Source organism: Choloepus didactylus, chromosome 20, assembly GCF_015220235.1.
Source record: "Choloepus didactylus isolate mChoDid1 chromosome 20, mChoDid1.pri, whole genome shotgun sequence".
Taxonomy (NCBI): domain Eukaryota; kingdom Metazoa; phylum Chordata; class Mammalia; order Pilosa; family Megalonychidae; genus Choloepus; species Choloepus didactylus.
In genome coordinates, this window is record NC_051326.1 from 26,930,766 (window position 1) to 26,945,899 (window position 15,134).

General features: G+C 54.0%; 2 protein-coding genes and 1 pseudogene across 4 annotated transcripts in view; 2 read left to right on the forward strand and 1 right to left on the reverse strand.

The window, feature by feature from the left end:
- Positions 1-1,260: 1,260 nt before the first annotated feature.
- On the reverse strand, positions 1,261-2,320 carry LOC119516438 (annotated as a pseudogene).
- A 3,180-nt stretch (positions 2,321-5,500) lies between these two features.
- On the forward strand, positions 5,501-8,257 carry SFTPC (surfactant protein C). The gene is made up of 6 exons (XM_037813002.1): positions 5,501-5,657; positions 6,400-6,558; positions 6,861-6,983; positions 7,245-7,355; positions 7,704-7,851; positions 8,051-8,257. Exons 1-5 carry the CDS (start codon positions 5,589-5,591, stop codon positions 7,839-7,841), a joined length of 600 nt encoding a protein of 199 aa, XP_037668930.1. The 5' UTR covers positions 5,501-5,588; the 3' UTR covers positions 7,842-7,851; positions 8,051-8,257.
- A 936-nt stretch (positions 8,258-9,193) lies between these two features.
- Positions 9,194-15,134, forward strand: part of BMP1 (bone morphogenetic protein 1) — a 48,808-nt gene continuing 42,867 nt past the window's right edge. For 2 of the 3 annotated variants that reach the window (XR_005213324.1, XM_037812928.1), the window contains exon 1: positions 9,194-9,498. Coding sequence is in view for 2 of the 3 variants with exons in the window: in XM_037812928.1 (XP_037668856.1) it covers positions 9,345-9,498 (154 nt within the window). In the remaining variant the exon portion in view is untranslated. The remainder of the gene's footprint in view (positions 9,499-15,134) is intronic. The other variant, XM_037812925.1, reaches the window with a different exon arrangement.

A 15,134-nucleotide genomic window follows, 5' to 3' on the forward strand; every position in this document is an offset into this window, starting at 1 on the left:
AGGTAACTCTAAGTTCAAATTGTAGTCCACCTGTTAAGGGTAAAACAGTGACGAATATCCCTCCAAATGCATTCAACAAACTAGTCGGTGGTAGAGCCTGGGCAGTGACATTCTCACCAAAACATCTTCGGGAGAGCAGGAAGCCTTTCATAAGTATGGCTGTGAAACAAGGAGAGAGAGGAACAAGCCTTTGGGAGGGGGTTGGATCTGGGAGAATGAGGTAGAAAACGCTGTGTTCTGTGACCTTCTAGACCCTCAATCATCCAGGATCACTGGTCAAACCACCAGCTTCTTCCATGATTTCTGTTGCTGCCCTGAGGATACTGGGGACACGGAGGCATTTCATTTTTTTTAACAAGTAAGCACTTTGGTGGGAGAGCATTGCAAATGTAGTCAACAGAAAATCTTTAAAACCACAAAGAACAAGGTACAGGGTCACAGGCAAATAGTTACATCAGCATATCATTTCAAGCATTGGTTTGTCCACACCACAGGCTTAGAAGGTTCAGGAAACTTCCAAGAGAAATGTTCCAAACACACACACATGCCATTCCAACCGCTGGAGGGAACAAAGCAGTAGGAACTAAGTTGGCCCTGCAACTTTGGGACCTTAGCCCACACAGGGAGAGCCAGGAGATTAAAAAGAGACACGTGGAGCTGGGTCCAATCCACAGATGTGCTTTTATTCTTTAGGAGGCTCATCTAGACTCTAGAGTCAGAAGGGTCATGTTAGCAGCCCTGAGATTGTGCCTTCTGAACTCTGTCATGGGAGGGAGGGTGGGGAAACCACAGACCTAGAGATGGTTCTGGATGCCCACTGTGTGAGGGGGCAAGTGCTGTCACCTGGGCTGTGCTTTAGTGGTGGAGTTTCTAGTGCAAGTAAAACCACTAGAAGCAGAAAGGATAGGTCTGGTCGCTGGCATCTTGAAAGTATATCCTGAAAATGTAAATGAAGAGTTTCCATAGGCAGACTAGAGGTGATTTACACTTAAAACATTTAAATATAAAATAAGCTACAACTTAAGATACAACAACAACAAAAAACAAACAAAAAAACCCAAAAAGATGCTCAGCAATTGAGAATGCTGCACACAAACACAGGTCACCCCAAGCATGAGGCCCTTGAAGCAAAGACATTTTCCTTGTGCCAACTTTACATTCACCACGTGCTGGTCCGGCCGGGCCGCGCTGCACCACACCTCATCATGCCATCCGGGACCGCACTCTGCACTGGAGCCTGTCGTTGTCCTCTTGGCAGGTCTAGCTGTGCTGTCTTCAGTTCTGCTCATCGGTATTAAACTCCTGCAGCTTCATGTTGTCTATAATCCTCACCTGCTGTTGAAGAGGGAGTAAAGCTTCCAGCTGAGGCAGCTTTCCTTGAGGAAACCAGTGTTTTTCAGGAAAAATCCCTAAAAATTCTATGATCAGGGTCTGTTTACCCAGGGGGGACTTTGTAGACAGGCATTCCTTCATCATGCATGCATTCCAGGCCCCCACACTTTATCACCTCACCCGATTTGGATGTAATAACAAGAATTCAATCATCCAGTATTTTCGTCGTCTTCTTGAAGACACAAAGAGCTCCAGAAAGCTGAACTGTCATTTTCATGATCAAGTCGTGGCCTCATCTCTGAAAGGCACTGTGATCCTTCTCATCAAGCACAGTTATGACATCAGACTCCAGCTCAGGCTCCTGAGCTCCTTTTCCATGAAATGGTATCTTTTGTCCATTTTTCATACCTTTTTCAACATACTCCTCAATAATCTTCTCTCGGGTCACCTTGGCGCCCCTGCAGCAGTCCTTGGGGCTGACGGCGGCGCCCGGCCCTTGCACTCACACGTAGTCTGGATCTGCTGCACCAGCCTGGCCCTTGCACAGTGGGTGCTTCTCAACAGTTTGCTTCTTCCCACCACCGCCTTCATATTTTCTCACAAGTTACATTTTTCAGAAAGGTCATTTTCTTTGTGACTTCATTATATAAGACTTCAAGAGTTACAGACATTCTTTCCTCTTCTCTTTCCAGTCATCCATCCACCACTGAAGAACATATCAAAGTTGTCCGTGGGGGAAGAGACTCTGGGGCTCCCTGAACCTCCTTCTTTAACCTCTTTGCTCCCTGCCCTGGTCATAAATGTCCCTTTTCTTTGGATCTGAAAGCACTGCATATGCCTGAGATACGAGTTTAAACTTCTCATCCTTATCTGGGTTCATGTCTAGGTGGAACTTGAGCACCAACTTCCAATAGGCCTTCTTGATCTCCTCCAGGGAGGTGCTGGGCTTCACCCCCAGGAGGTCACAGCACTGAGTCTCCTTTACCATCTTGGCTCTGTGGGGCTGGGCAAGGCAGTTCAGTGAGCCGTGGACACCCCAGCTGGGCCCCTCATCCATGCACTCGGTCATGGCCACCACCCCCACTACCAGGGCTCCCACCTGTACGCCCACACTAGGCTGACCTCCTCCATATTTTTTAAGAGTATAAAGAGGTCCTGAAACCAATGCATTTGAGAACTGCTACAATCTACCATACCGCCTCCCAAACGGGGAAGTGACAGGAAAGAGCTCAGAGCTGTGGGGCAGGGGGAGCCTGGAAGCCAGGTGCTGGGGCTCCCAGGCTGTGGCTCTTTTCACATCAGTCCAGGGAGATGAGATCCCTGGATTTAAGAGGCTTCTCCAGTTGTCCCCAGCCTCGGCCAGCTGGGGAGTCTCTGGTCTGAGTTTAAGTCCATCTTCTCCCAGCCAGGGCTGCCCTGCCCTTTAATGTCCACTTGTCACTGCCCAACCAGCTGCTCAGGCTGCCCTCCCTACGCCAGCTTGTGGGAACGAAAGCAATGGGGGCAGGGAGGGTGGCTGGGGCAGCTGGGCAACCACCCCCACTCGTCCCTGGCACGGCTCTGCCCGGCACACAAAGGGCAGAGTGAATCTTGTCCTATCCCTTGCAGCTGAGTGGCTGGGAGGGAGGCAAAAGGGAGGCACACATAAAAGGGGCCCTCCACCGTGGAGGGGTTTAACTCAGAGATGGACAAAAAAATGGGAATCTGGGTCCTAGTCTTAGCTAGAGAGAGGTGTCTCAGGGAATGAATTAGATGATGATAGTGGTGACCTTTCACGTCCATGATCTCATTTGATCCTCACAACAGCTTGGTGAGGTGGACAGTACAGGGAGAACTAGCCCCATTTCACAGATGAACATACTAAAGCCTAGAGAGGCAATACAACTCACTCAGGGTCCCAGAGCTGGCCAGTGGAACCACTGCAGCCTCCGCATACAGAAGAAATGAATCATTGACTGCTTGCCCTGAGTCCCTCAATTTTGGCGACAGAGTCTTATCATTGAATATAATTGAATATTGGCTGTGTGCATGCTCGTTATCCTGTGGTAGGTACAAAAAAAGCACCGGGTGTGGTCCTTTCCTTCCCAGGGTGGGCAGCCTATTTGGGAAGATAGAGCAACTAAAAGCATCCATACAGTTGACGAGAACAGCAGTGGGTGGTAAGTGGCAGGTGAAGGTGCAGCAGTGAGGCTGGAGAATTCCAGAGGAGGGAGAGGGTGCCGTGGCCTGAAGTGGTGAGGTCATTGGGGGGGTGACATTGGCTCTTGGCCTTAATGTTTGGTGGGTAGTATTCAGAGTTAAAAAATAAAATAAAAAGTCATAAAACATGTGAGAACTATAGCTTAAGGGCAGCCTTTTAGAGAGACTGAAGACCCAAGAGAAGAGTGGCTTCTTTTCGAGAGACCCCTTTCCCAGCCCCCAGTGTCGATGGCAAGCCCTACTCAACAGTGCCTGCTCAGAGCAAGCCCCACAAATGGACTACGCGGCCCCCCGAGATGCCCACAGGGACCCCGAAATGCCTGCAGTTCTCCCTGGCTCTCCCGCTGGCCCACTGCCCGCCTGGCTTAGGCCCAGTACTCGTGAGTCAGCCGATCAATCCCAATGTTGCCGGGACAACCCGGGGCGGGAGTGCGGCCCGAAGAGTGGGCAGGAGTGGGCATTGCGGGAGGGCTGTCGCCAGCATCTGGCACCTGGACACAGCTGAGGCCGAGTTGAGAAGAGGATGCTTCTCTCCACTCCCCGTCCTTGCCTGCCCCTCCTTCCCCCTCTTTCACTCATCCTGGGACACTCTCCCTGCCAGAGACTTGGGCAAATATTTAAAGGGGCAGTTGGGCAGTGAGGAGGGTGGTGGGAGCAAACACTTCCCTTTCCTCCTTCTTTGAGCTTCTCAGGAGCTCTCAGTTCAAACGGCATCCTGTTGTGCAACCTCTAGTCTGAAGGCCCTCCAGCTGGAGAGGGGTGTCCTCATGGGGACAGGGGAGCCTGCCAGGGCTGGCGGGGGAGGGAGCAGCTCATGACTGAACGGCAGGTCCAAGGGATGAGGGACCCCTGAATCAGGGACAGGAATTGGAGTGAAGTGTTAGAGTTTAAGTATAGGAGGATAAGGGAGTCAGACCCAGAGAGGAGTGAGGTGTGGGGCTCTTATTTCCACCTTAATGAAAGTGTAGAAGTGAAGGGACTTTAGGAGTCACCTGTCCCAGCAAGTGAAAGGGAGACTGACAGCCAGGGTACAGCCAGCCTAATCCATTTGTAGATTTGATGTAGTACAACAGAGCAACAGGGATGGATTTGGGGAAAGCAGGAGAAAGAGATAGAGGGGAGAAGAAGGTCCAGAAAGCAGATTGCACTGGGTGGGTAGCAGGTACTCTTAAGGAAAATGAGGGCATAAAAAGAGGAGTCCAGAGGGGCTGGGTCATAGGAACCATGGAGCAAGGGGACTGACTCAAGGATGAGAACACGGGGACCCAGACAGTTACCACGCCTCACCCCGTGCAAGCCTGTCTGGGCATAAGACAGAAGTGGCAGGCGTGGATCTGCCATCAGAAGACTTCAGCTTACAAACAAGCCTGTAGCAAAACAGGAACCACTGCACACGAGCTAGAGTTTATTCCCAGAGGGGACAGAGTTTTCAGAAATAGGAAAAGAATGCGTGGGGGCAAGTCTGAGATTAGGGACCAGGTATGTAGGAGGAGGAGAGGCAGGTAACGAGCGCTTGGGGTGAAAATCTGACCCTCTCGGAGAAATGGGCATTTCTGACCTCCCCAAACTGAGGCCAAAGCACCCTTTGCCTTCATCAGCGCCTCATCTGGGCCTGCAGGCACTGCCTCCCGAGTCCCCTTCCTGGAGCTCAGCTCTGTTCTTGGGGAAATGAGATGGATGCCCCATTGGGCCGGACCCTTGGCTGCCTGAGTGTTCAGCCTGGCAGAAGAACAAGGAGAGCCATGGGGCAGCAGGGGCAGGTGCCAGCAAGAATGCCAGGCACGCCAGGGAGACACCCACGGTGAGAGGTGCCGATTGCCTAAGGGTGAGTTTGCTCAGTTCACCAAGCTTTGCTCTTGCAGGGCCAAGAGGCCTCGTGTGCCAGGTCCAAGGGCCCTCAGGCCCTCTTGTAGTTGGCTTATCAGGGCCATGGGCCTGGAGGGCCAGGAACAAACAGGCTTCAAAGGCGAGGGCCTGGCCGAAAGACGGAGGGCCGGGTCCTTCACCTCTGCCCCCCTCCCTCTCGGTACATATAAGAGCGTGTTCACACTTGCAAGATGAGGAAAGGAAGTGCCCGCAGCAAGATGGACGTTGGCAGCAAACAGGTCTTGATGGAGAGCCCACCGGTGAGTGTGGTTGTCTGTCTGTCTGTCTGCCTGTGTGTGTGGTGGGCCCTGCCTCCTCTATGCCTCTCTGGGCCTCTATTTCCTCACCCAGGTTCATTCACTCAACGAACCTAAGGCTTATGCTAAGTTAGGATGGGGGCAGCAAGACCACCAAGACACAGTCCCTTGGGAAGATAGACATGGCTGCCAATAATTCCAAAATAAGGAGCTGACAGCCACCAGAGAGATGTATGAAGGGCTGCAGAGAACATTAAGGAGCCACTCATATTTGGGAGTCATAGGAAGCATCACTGAGAAAATGACGATTGAACTGGATCAGAAAAATGAATAGGAGCTCACCAGGTAGAGAAGGAGGAGACATTCCAGGAAGCAAGGGTAGTATGTGTAAGGGCATAGAGGGATGAGAAAATCTGGATACAGAGTAGTGGAAGCATGGTTGAGGTGTCAGGGGTCTAGGGGAAGGAGAAGGGTATGACACTGGAGAAACAGGCTCTCTTGGGTCCCTCTAAACTGGACCTTGTTTCTAAGAACCTGCGGGTTTGTTGGATTCCTATGTATCTTCCAAGCCAGCTCCAGTTCCACCTCCTCCAAGAAGCCTTCTCTGATCTCAGCCCTCCTCTACATGTCCATAGAATTGATTATCTGGCCCTTGGAGGGAGTGGGAGGATGTGCAGTTTGTGCAGGGAGGTGGAGAGCATCCTGATGTCTTCACACCTGTCTCCCTGCCTGCCCCCCATGTCAGGATTACTCAGCAGCCCCCCAGGGCCGGTTCGGCATTCCGTGCTGTCCTGTACACCTCAAACGTCTTCTCATCGTGGTCGTGGTGGTCGTCCTTGTCGTCGTGGTGATTGTAGGGGCCCTGCTCATGGGTCTTCACATGAGCCAGAAACATACCGAGATGGTGAGCAGGCCTGGACACTGGGCACAGGGCATGCCAGACAGAGCAGCAACTGTCCCAGGGGAATAAAGGGGAGGAGGCAAGGGGCCCAGCCTGGGGAGGTCAGAGGTAAGAACAGGGTGGCAAACCTGCTTGAGCTTTTCCACCAGGCGCTTGCTCCCCAGTGTGAAGCCTATTCCCTCCAGCACTCAGGTCCACTCATCCTGTCTGTGCTCTCACGAAAGACAGGACTAAGGGTGGGCATGGGTGCTAAAGGGGTGACAAGGAGGAAAGGAATGCCAGACAGCACTATGCTCCACCTCCAGGTCCTAGAGATGAGCATTGGGGGGGCGGAAGCCCAACAACGCCTGGCCCTGAGTGAGCGTGCGGGTGCCACTGCCACCTTCTCCATCGGCACCACCGGCATCGTAGTGTACGACTACCAGCGGGTGGGTATGCCTGGACTTCCTGACCCTGGGCCTGGGGGAATCAATGATAAATAAGACTTTGCTAGACCCACCCAGCTGTGCTGCTTCATACCCATCCATCTCTCCCTATTCTTCAGCCTATTTGCCTCCTCTTGGGGTACTTGGGCCCCAGATTCCAATATGACTCCCATGCCCAGCCTGGAGCAAACTGGCTAAAAATCAGAGTTGGAAGTCAGCAAGGGAGGGTCCTTCCTGAATGAACTCTGACATTCCCATGCCCAGCTCCTGATTGCCTTCAAGCCAGCCCCAGGAACGTGCTGTTACATCATGAAGATGGCTCCGGAGAACATCCCCAGTCTTGAGGCTCTCACTAGAAAATTCCAGAACATTCAGGTGAGTGTATGGGTGAGGAGGGGGCTGTGTCCCTCCTGGGGCTGCTATGAGGACCATTTGAGATGACGGATATTTGCCAACTGTAAATCACTGCTTCCCGTGGGCTGTCAGGTGAGTGCCCCTCTCTACACTCACCTGCATCACACCTTCCCTGGCCATTCGCGGGCCCCACCCCACTGCCAAGCTGCTGGCCCTAGCTGAGCCACATACCACCCGGGTGCTTCTGCATAGCCCCCTCCTTCTTGTTGAGGAAACTGAGAATCCGAAAGATTGCCTGAGTTCCCACGAAAAGGGCTGGAGGTGAAACGGAAGCTCAGTTCCCCAACTCCAAAGTAGATGCTCTTTCAGGTCAAGCCTGCAGCACCTCCTGCAAAGCTAGGCCAGGAGGAGGAGCACGATGGAGGGTCAGCATCCTCTGGAGACCTGGCCTTCCTGGGCACCACCGTGGGTACCCTGTGTGGTGAGGTGCCCCTCTACTACATCTAGGATCCCTCAGGTGAGCAGGGGAGACTCGCAAGGGCACGGTACAGCAGAGGCCCAGGAGGGCTGGGGTCCCCTGCTGTGCCAGCTGACCAGGCACTAGGAGCAGCCCTGTGGTTCAGGTCGCCAAGGGAGCTCAGGGGAGGGAAGTTCACAGGCCCACTCCCCCAAGCCTCTCTCCCTCACATGGCAAACGATGCTCTTTTTCTTGGCAGGGTCTGTGGACAGGGGACAGGAAAGATCCAGCCAGCAAAGATCTTCTGCAGCAGGCAGGAAGCTGCTCCTGCCCACATCGCAGGGACTGATCCTGGAGAAATGGGAGCCTGTGCGGAGAGGATAGGGGGTTGTGGGGGGGACTGGTGGCCCCTATGGGCCAGGGTGCTCCTAACCGCAAAAGAATAAAGCAGCCTTACTGAAAAACAGCATTGTCCCTCTTCTGTCATCCCACTCTCCCTCACTCCTGCTCTTGGCAGGGGCTCAGCTAGGGGAAGGGGAAGGCCCGGGAGGAGCAAAGGGCCTGCCCCAGTCTCCCTCGGTCGTAGGGTGATGAGGGATTCCGTCCATCAGCCACGGGGCAGGGAGGCAATGGGGAAGGGACCAAGGAGCAACCCACGGGCTTTAGGCGCCCTCCAGTGGGGACTCCAAGGAGAGAGACAGAGAGAAATAAAGAGACCGAGAGATACCCGGGCAGGGACCGAGAACGGGAGAGACTGACGGCCGAGGAAGGGAGAGACAGAGACGCCGGCTGAGAAACACGGAGGCAGAGGGTCAGAGACGCACCGCGAGGGACCGCGAGCCCGACAGTGTCCCGCGGCCCGGGAGGGGGGCTGCGGGGTCGCAGCGCCCGCAGGAGAGGTCGCCGCTAGAGGGCACGTCGCGGAGGCGCTCGCCGGGCCGGGGACTCTGGGGGGCCTGGAGCCCCCTCCCCTGCCCCTCCGTCCCCGTGCAGCTCTGCTCAGGGTCCCGCGCACTGGGGCGGCCTGGAGCCGGCGGCGGAGAGGCCGGAGCAGGAGGCGGGAGTCCCCTCCCGGTGCGGGCCGGCTCCTCGCCTTCCCCGCCTCCGACTGGCGCGGTTCCCGGCCCGGCCGAGCACAGTCCCGGCCCCGAGGGGGGCCGAGCTCCGAGCGAAAACACGCCCTCCAGCGAGCTCGTTTTCCTAAAAAAAGGGGGGGGGGCGGGGAAGGGAGAGAGAGAAAGAAAGAAAAAGAAGGGAAGAGACAGGGAGAGAGCGAGAGCCGAGAGGAAAGGGAAGAGGTCGGGAAAGAGGGGAGGGAGACAGGAAGGAGGGAGGGCGAGGAGAGGGAAAGGGAAGAGGTAGGGAAGGAGCGAGGGGGGAGGGGGGGAGGGAGGGGAGCGGGCCGGAGAGAGGGAGGGAGGGAGCGAGCGAGAAGAGGGGAGCGCCCTCCCCCTCGCTTCCATTCCTCCGCTTCCCCTCTCGCCCGCTCCCGCGTCCGGGCGCGACCCGCCGCCGCCGCCACCGCGCCCGCCGCTGCCGCCGCACCCGCCAGCATGCCCGGCGTGGCCCGCCTGCCGCTGCCGCTGCTGCTCTGGCTGCTGCTGCTCCCGCGCCCGGGCCGGCCGCTGGACTTGGCCGACTACACCTATGACCTGGGAGAGGAGGACGACTCGGAGCCCCTCAACTACAAAGACCCCTGCAAAGCGGGTAACGACACACACCCCCTTCTCCGCCCGCACCGGCCGAGCCGGGCGCGAGCGGCCCGGGCGCGGGCAGGCCCGGCAGGGAGGCGCGGGTAGGTTTAGGGTTTGGGGTTGGGGGAGGACAGTCCAGTGTGGGAAGCCGGGAGCTGCCTGGTTGGCAATGCAGTGGGGAACAAAAGAACGAGGGAGAGAGGGAGGGGGGAGTTTGGGGGACTTTTAGGACAGAAGTTTTTGCTGCTGCGTCTGGCAGAGGCTGCCGCTGCCTCTTGTCTTCCGAGAGGATTCCCGGGAATTCTCCCGGGTCCGGAAAGAAACGTGCGGGCAAGGACGCTTTCCTCCTGAAGGAAACTTTTCTAGCCAAACTCGCGCGCGCGTGTGCTTGTGTGCGTGTGTGTGTGTGTGTGTGTGTGTGTGCGCGCGCGTGTGCACACCTAGCCCATCTCCCGCTCCAGGACCTTGGTGTTTTGCTGTCTTTCTGGACTGCCCTGGGGCCGCACATCTGTCTAGCCTGGTGCCGGAAAGGCCTGGAGCTCCAAAGAGCAGATCTCTGGAGGTCCCCACCCCAGCCCAAGTGGAAGAAGATTTTCAAGGGATCCCCTGAGATCCTGCTCCCTGGGTATCCCATGGTCCTGACTGGCGGCAGCAGCTTTCTGGGACTTAGGAGGCAGCTGTCAAAGTCAGAGAAGCCATATCAGAAGAAGGACTTACCTTTGCCCCTATGTGCCAGGAAGCCCCTACCAAGCCCAAGTTGCGGAGGGGGTGTGTGTGGGGGGGTGGTGAGAAAGGAAGAGGTGGAAAAAACACGAGAACTCAGATGCTCTAAATCAGTGTGTGTTTGCGTGTATGTGTTCTTTGTCTAGGAAGACCCTGTGTAACCTGGTAAACCCCTTAACTCCTACTGGGCCCAGAAGGGGCCAGGTACTTGGGTCATTTGCCTGATCAGATGACCCTGAGCAGACTGCCTGGGACAAAAGTATGGAGAGGGCACAAGATATCAGAACTTTTCCTCAACTTCCTGCCTCTGACTTCAGCCCATCTCCAAAGAAACAGAACCAGGGGTTGGCTGTGGCACAGGTCCTAGAACTGGAGTACCTGTGCATGGCACAGGGGTTGGGAGCAGGTTGCACTGAGTCCTGATCCCGGGGATCCTGTTCAAAGGTCTCTCCTTGCCCTGTCACCCCTCTTCGGGTGGATGGATCACAGCAAACTGTGCAGGAATGGGAGACCTCTCATAGTGGGAGGAGGACAAGCCAAATCCCTGGGCCCTTCCTCCTCCACCCCTGTTGGGCTATGGGTAAATCAAGACATTAGTGTCATCTTCCTTGCTGGGTGCTGGGGGTGGGCATGGGCCTTGGAGACAGGCAGACCTGTCTTCCAGCCCTGGACCCAGCACTCATTAGCTGTACCACCTTGGGGATGCTAATTATCATCTCTGAACTTCAGTTTTCTCACCTATAAAATGGAAGTGAGACTACGTAGCTTCATGGAGTTGGTTTTAAGGATTAAATATAGGGACATATATAAGACACTTCCTAGTGATGAACACACAGCAATGTAAATGAAAACCCCGTTTCCTGGGCCTCAGACTCTTGCTTCCTTTTTTCTGAAGGGGTATGGGATTGGTTTTTAGGAAAAAGTAGTATCTCCTTGAACTGATCTTTGTGTCACATACACAATTTATCTATACTTATTGAATCCTAGTATGTGCCAGGTACTGTGTTTGATGTTGTGGAAAATACAGAGAAATGTGAAACATGGCCTCTGCCCTGTCCTCAGTCTTGTAGGGGCACAAGCCATATACAGACATAGCGATAGCATAAATCAATGTGTGTTAAGTGCCAAATTATAGGGAAAGACCCTGAAGGCTAAAGGAGACTTTTGCCTCCTCTGCAGCCCTGGCGGTGGTGGCAGCAGTGGCAGAGAAAAAGTGATCTGGGAATGTTTAAGAGACTTGGTGGAGGAGGTGGGACAGAGGCAGGGCCTTATGGAATGGGTAGGAAGCCAATCTGATGTATTTCACTTCTAGTTTGAAATTGGAGTGATTTTGGGAGCAACAAAAGTCTGAGGGCTCTATCCCCAGTCTCAGATTTCATGCTAGGGTGGGGCTGGCTGAGTTGGAACTTCAAGAAGCTGTTCTGGAGAAAACTCTCCACAAGGGTGAAGTGAGGCTGGTGGGGAGCTGGGCCAGGCCTGGGGGTGGCTGAGAGGGCCTGACAGCCTGACATGGCCAAGTTCAGGGTCAGATCAGACCTCCCTCCTGTGCATAACTGATGTTCAAGACCCATTGCCCACCCCTCTGGGAAACTCAGACTTGTGTTCCGTGATCACCTCGGCTGAGCTTTGCCTTCTTCTACCCTGACTCCCTAAGACCCCGCATCACTCCATCAAGCTGAAGTTCCCCAGGTTCTCTTCTCTTTTGTGTAGGCTTCTTCTTCCTGACTTTACCTCTTGCCCCTTGTGGCCCTGATCTCCAGATGCTCGAGGGGATGGTGACTTTGCTTGACTGCTTCCTTTGCATGCAGCTGGTGTGCTTGCCGAGCCCTGCTCACTTGCCCATCTCCAGCTTTCTCCTTTTTCTCTTCCTCCACCCCTACCAAGGACCAGGAATGAAAGCCTCTGGTTGACTCGCTGGCTTACCTGAGAGCTCTCAGGTTGTTCTGAGGATAGCCAAGCCCCTTTGTTTGAGGTCAGGTCTTGCTGTCACGGAGTTATGGTAACTGTTGCAGAATTAAGACCCTTGATAATTTGGAGGAGGTTCCTGGATGTTCTGGGTGAGACCAGAACAATGGGCAGGAAGCCAAACAGGTCTGTTTGTGTGTTCGGAGCTGGGTCCACCAACCCTTTTCTCTCTAGCCCTTGCACACAGTTGATTTCAAGTCAGTCCTGATTTCTTGGATATCGGGATGCCAAACCTTCAAGAGGGTCCTTCTCCAAGATTCCCTGTGCTATATTTGCCTACCCCAGATGCTATGATGCAGTGCCTCTCAGGGCTGTGGGGGAGACCCAGGAGGCAAGAATTAGGACAAAGTTGATCCCATAAGCAGAGAAGCCCAGGGGGACTGACCCTGAGCCAGTGAGGACTTTGCTTCCACCTCTGCCTTAACTGGCAGCTCTGAGGCCACTAGCCCTCATCACCATCCTCACCCCAGTGGGCTTGTGGCCCAGCTTTGGACTTCAGGAGGCCTCAGAGGAGCAAGTTGCAGGCCCTGGAGGTTGAGAAGCAATCCCTTCTCTAGCCAGACCTCATTCCCTCCTCCAGGCATGATGGCTGACTCACCCGCCCACCTTTGCCCCTCTCCCTGAGTCACCTTCTCTTTTAGTGCCCCAAGGGAGGAGGACAAGACTTAAAATCTCCCTGGGCTCCAGTTTGAGAGAAAACAATAGGATTCCCCAGGAAGAAGGGACCCTCAAAAATTCTAGCTTCTCCAGAAATTTTGGAAGATGGTATTGGAATGGGGAATAGGAGATCCAGGCGGCTTAGGTAATCTTTCTCTCTCTCTAGCCCCTAACCATTCTAAGGGTGTGGTCTCTCCAACATCCAGATTCCCTAGCTTCCCAACGGGGAATCCCAAATGGGCAGGGACTTTCGGTCCAGTTCCTGGGCCATCAGGCTCTTCTGCCCCTCCCCCCCCCATGGCTTTCCACCCCTACCCCGTTCCCATGCATTCTTCAGCCATGACATCCCCGCCACAGGGCTCCCCACTATGGAGATGAGCTCTATGGCCTGGGGCCTGTTCTGCCTTGCACTTCCCCTGCGGTGCTGCTCTGCTCCCTCACACCAGCTGTGTCCTGTGGCCTCTGAACAAGGAGTTCGAGGTTCTGGTTCTGATCACTCCAGAACTTTTACTCAGCCAGGAGGCGAGTGTGGGAAAACCAGTACGCCCTGGGAAAGTATAGAGCTGAACTTGAGCCTACGGGGCTATTGTTGGGATAATAATAACTGTGGCCTTTAGTGGATACTCTGTGCTAGGTGCCTTATTTACATACCTTATTTCAGGCAGTGATTCTAGGAGAAAAATTCTATTAGTAGCCCCTTTTTACATATGAAAAAATTAAGGTTTCAAAGGGTTTACAAGACTTGTCAGCTAGTAGTTACCAAGATGGGATTCAGTCTGGCTCCAAAGACCTGGATCTTTGCTGCTACATCTGGAGATGAATCTAAATGTTCAGTCACATGTGCATAGGGAGATGTTTGTGGGTATGGGTTTGTGAGCCTGGAGGTGCAGTCTTGGAAATGCGCAAAGGTGTGGAGGTGTTCATGTGGCAGGAGCATGCCAGTGTGAGCGCTGGCAGTAAGAAGCCACCGCCACATCCTTGGATTGGGCCTCCCATTCCAGACCCTTGCTGGGCCTCTCCTGGGTGTCAGTGGATTGTCTCCTTTACTGTCCCCTATTGATTGCAGAGCTGAGGATGCTGGGGTGGCGTTTTAAGTAAGAGGCTTTCTCATGTGATGGTGGAGATTCTGGGCTACTTCCCTGCTATTGACCTTGGGCACATTTCCTCCTCTCTAGGCCAGAGGGTTCTGATCTCTAAAGACAGTGAGGTCGGCTGGCAAGCAGCAACTAGGTTCCCTCTCCAAGAGTTTGTAATGGGACACTCTTAGATGCATGGGATCAAGTGGGGCTTATTGGGCATGTTGTGGGTGGGCCAGGATTAAATGAACTCATTAATGTGAAAGCACTTTGTAAACTGGAAAGCACCACATAAATTTCAACAAACATTTACAGAAAGTGTCATTATTGCTACTATTATTGGCTTAATGCTTCCAGAGCTTGGAGGTGGTTTGTTCCTGAGATTGTGTGTGTTGGAGCTTCTGCGTGTGTGTTTTTAAGGACTGTTTGTGACTGTGTATTTTTTAATTTTTTTTTTTTGTGGACACGTGTCTGAGTGAGCATCTATTTTTGTGTATGTGTATTTACAATATGAGTTCTAGAGAGGTAATGAACTTGAGTGCAGTGAGCCCTGGATTAGGAAGTGGGAGGCCTGGGTTATAAATCCTGCCCTTCCAGTGACTAGCAGTGTGGTCGCAGGTAAACTCTTTCTGGTTTGCTTCTCAGTTTCCTCATCTGTAAAAAGGAAGGTTGACTTTGATGAGTGTTAAAGTTGCTCCTGCATTTTGTCCATCAGCATGTAGTTCACATCTACCTGCGGTGTGTCTCTGGGCAGAAGAAATACGGCACTTCATTCATTCAGACAAACACTGAGTGAGTGAGTGCCTTCCACCTGCACATGCTGGGCTGGGCCCAGTTTATGGGTGCAGGGACAGCTCCCTGACTCTGCACAGCTGTGTTTGATGGCATGGACGAGCATGTCACATGTGTCTGTAGGAACACGAACCTCATGGGTCTGAATCTGTGGGAGATGAAGTAAGCATGTGTGTGTCCACCCAGTGGGGCCAGCTGGGGCGGAGAAACCTATGTGTAAGGCCTCAAGGTTAAAACAATTTGTGTAACGCTGACCGCCAAGCCTGTGTAGCTGCTCTGGGATGAGAAGCAGATGTCGCCAAGGGTGGAGCTGCAGGGAAGCGGCTCTCTGCCCTCACCTCCTGGGCAGCTCTCCCCCGCCCCCACCCCTGCCCAGCACAGAGCTCCCAGCTGAGCGCCTTCCAGAGCTCCTTCCAGAGCTCCTTCCAGAGAAGTC

What these genes read in the sequence shown, in the direction of transcription:
- SFTPC (XM_037813002.1), top strand. Translation starts at nt 5,589, where the DNA reads ATGAGGAAAGGAAGTGCCCGCAGCAAGATGGACGTTGGCAGCAAACAG. An exon ending in TCTTGATGGAGAGCCCACCG is followed by an intron (nt 5,658 to 6,399) that starts GTGAGTGTGGTT and finishes CCCCCATGTCAG; the next exon opens with GATTACTCAGCAGCCCCCCA. An exon ending in GAAAATTCCAGAACATTCAG is followed by an intron (nt 7,356 to 7,703) that starts GTGAGTGTATGG and finishes ATGCTCTTTCAG; the next exon opens with GTCAAGCCTGCAGCACCTCC.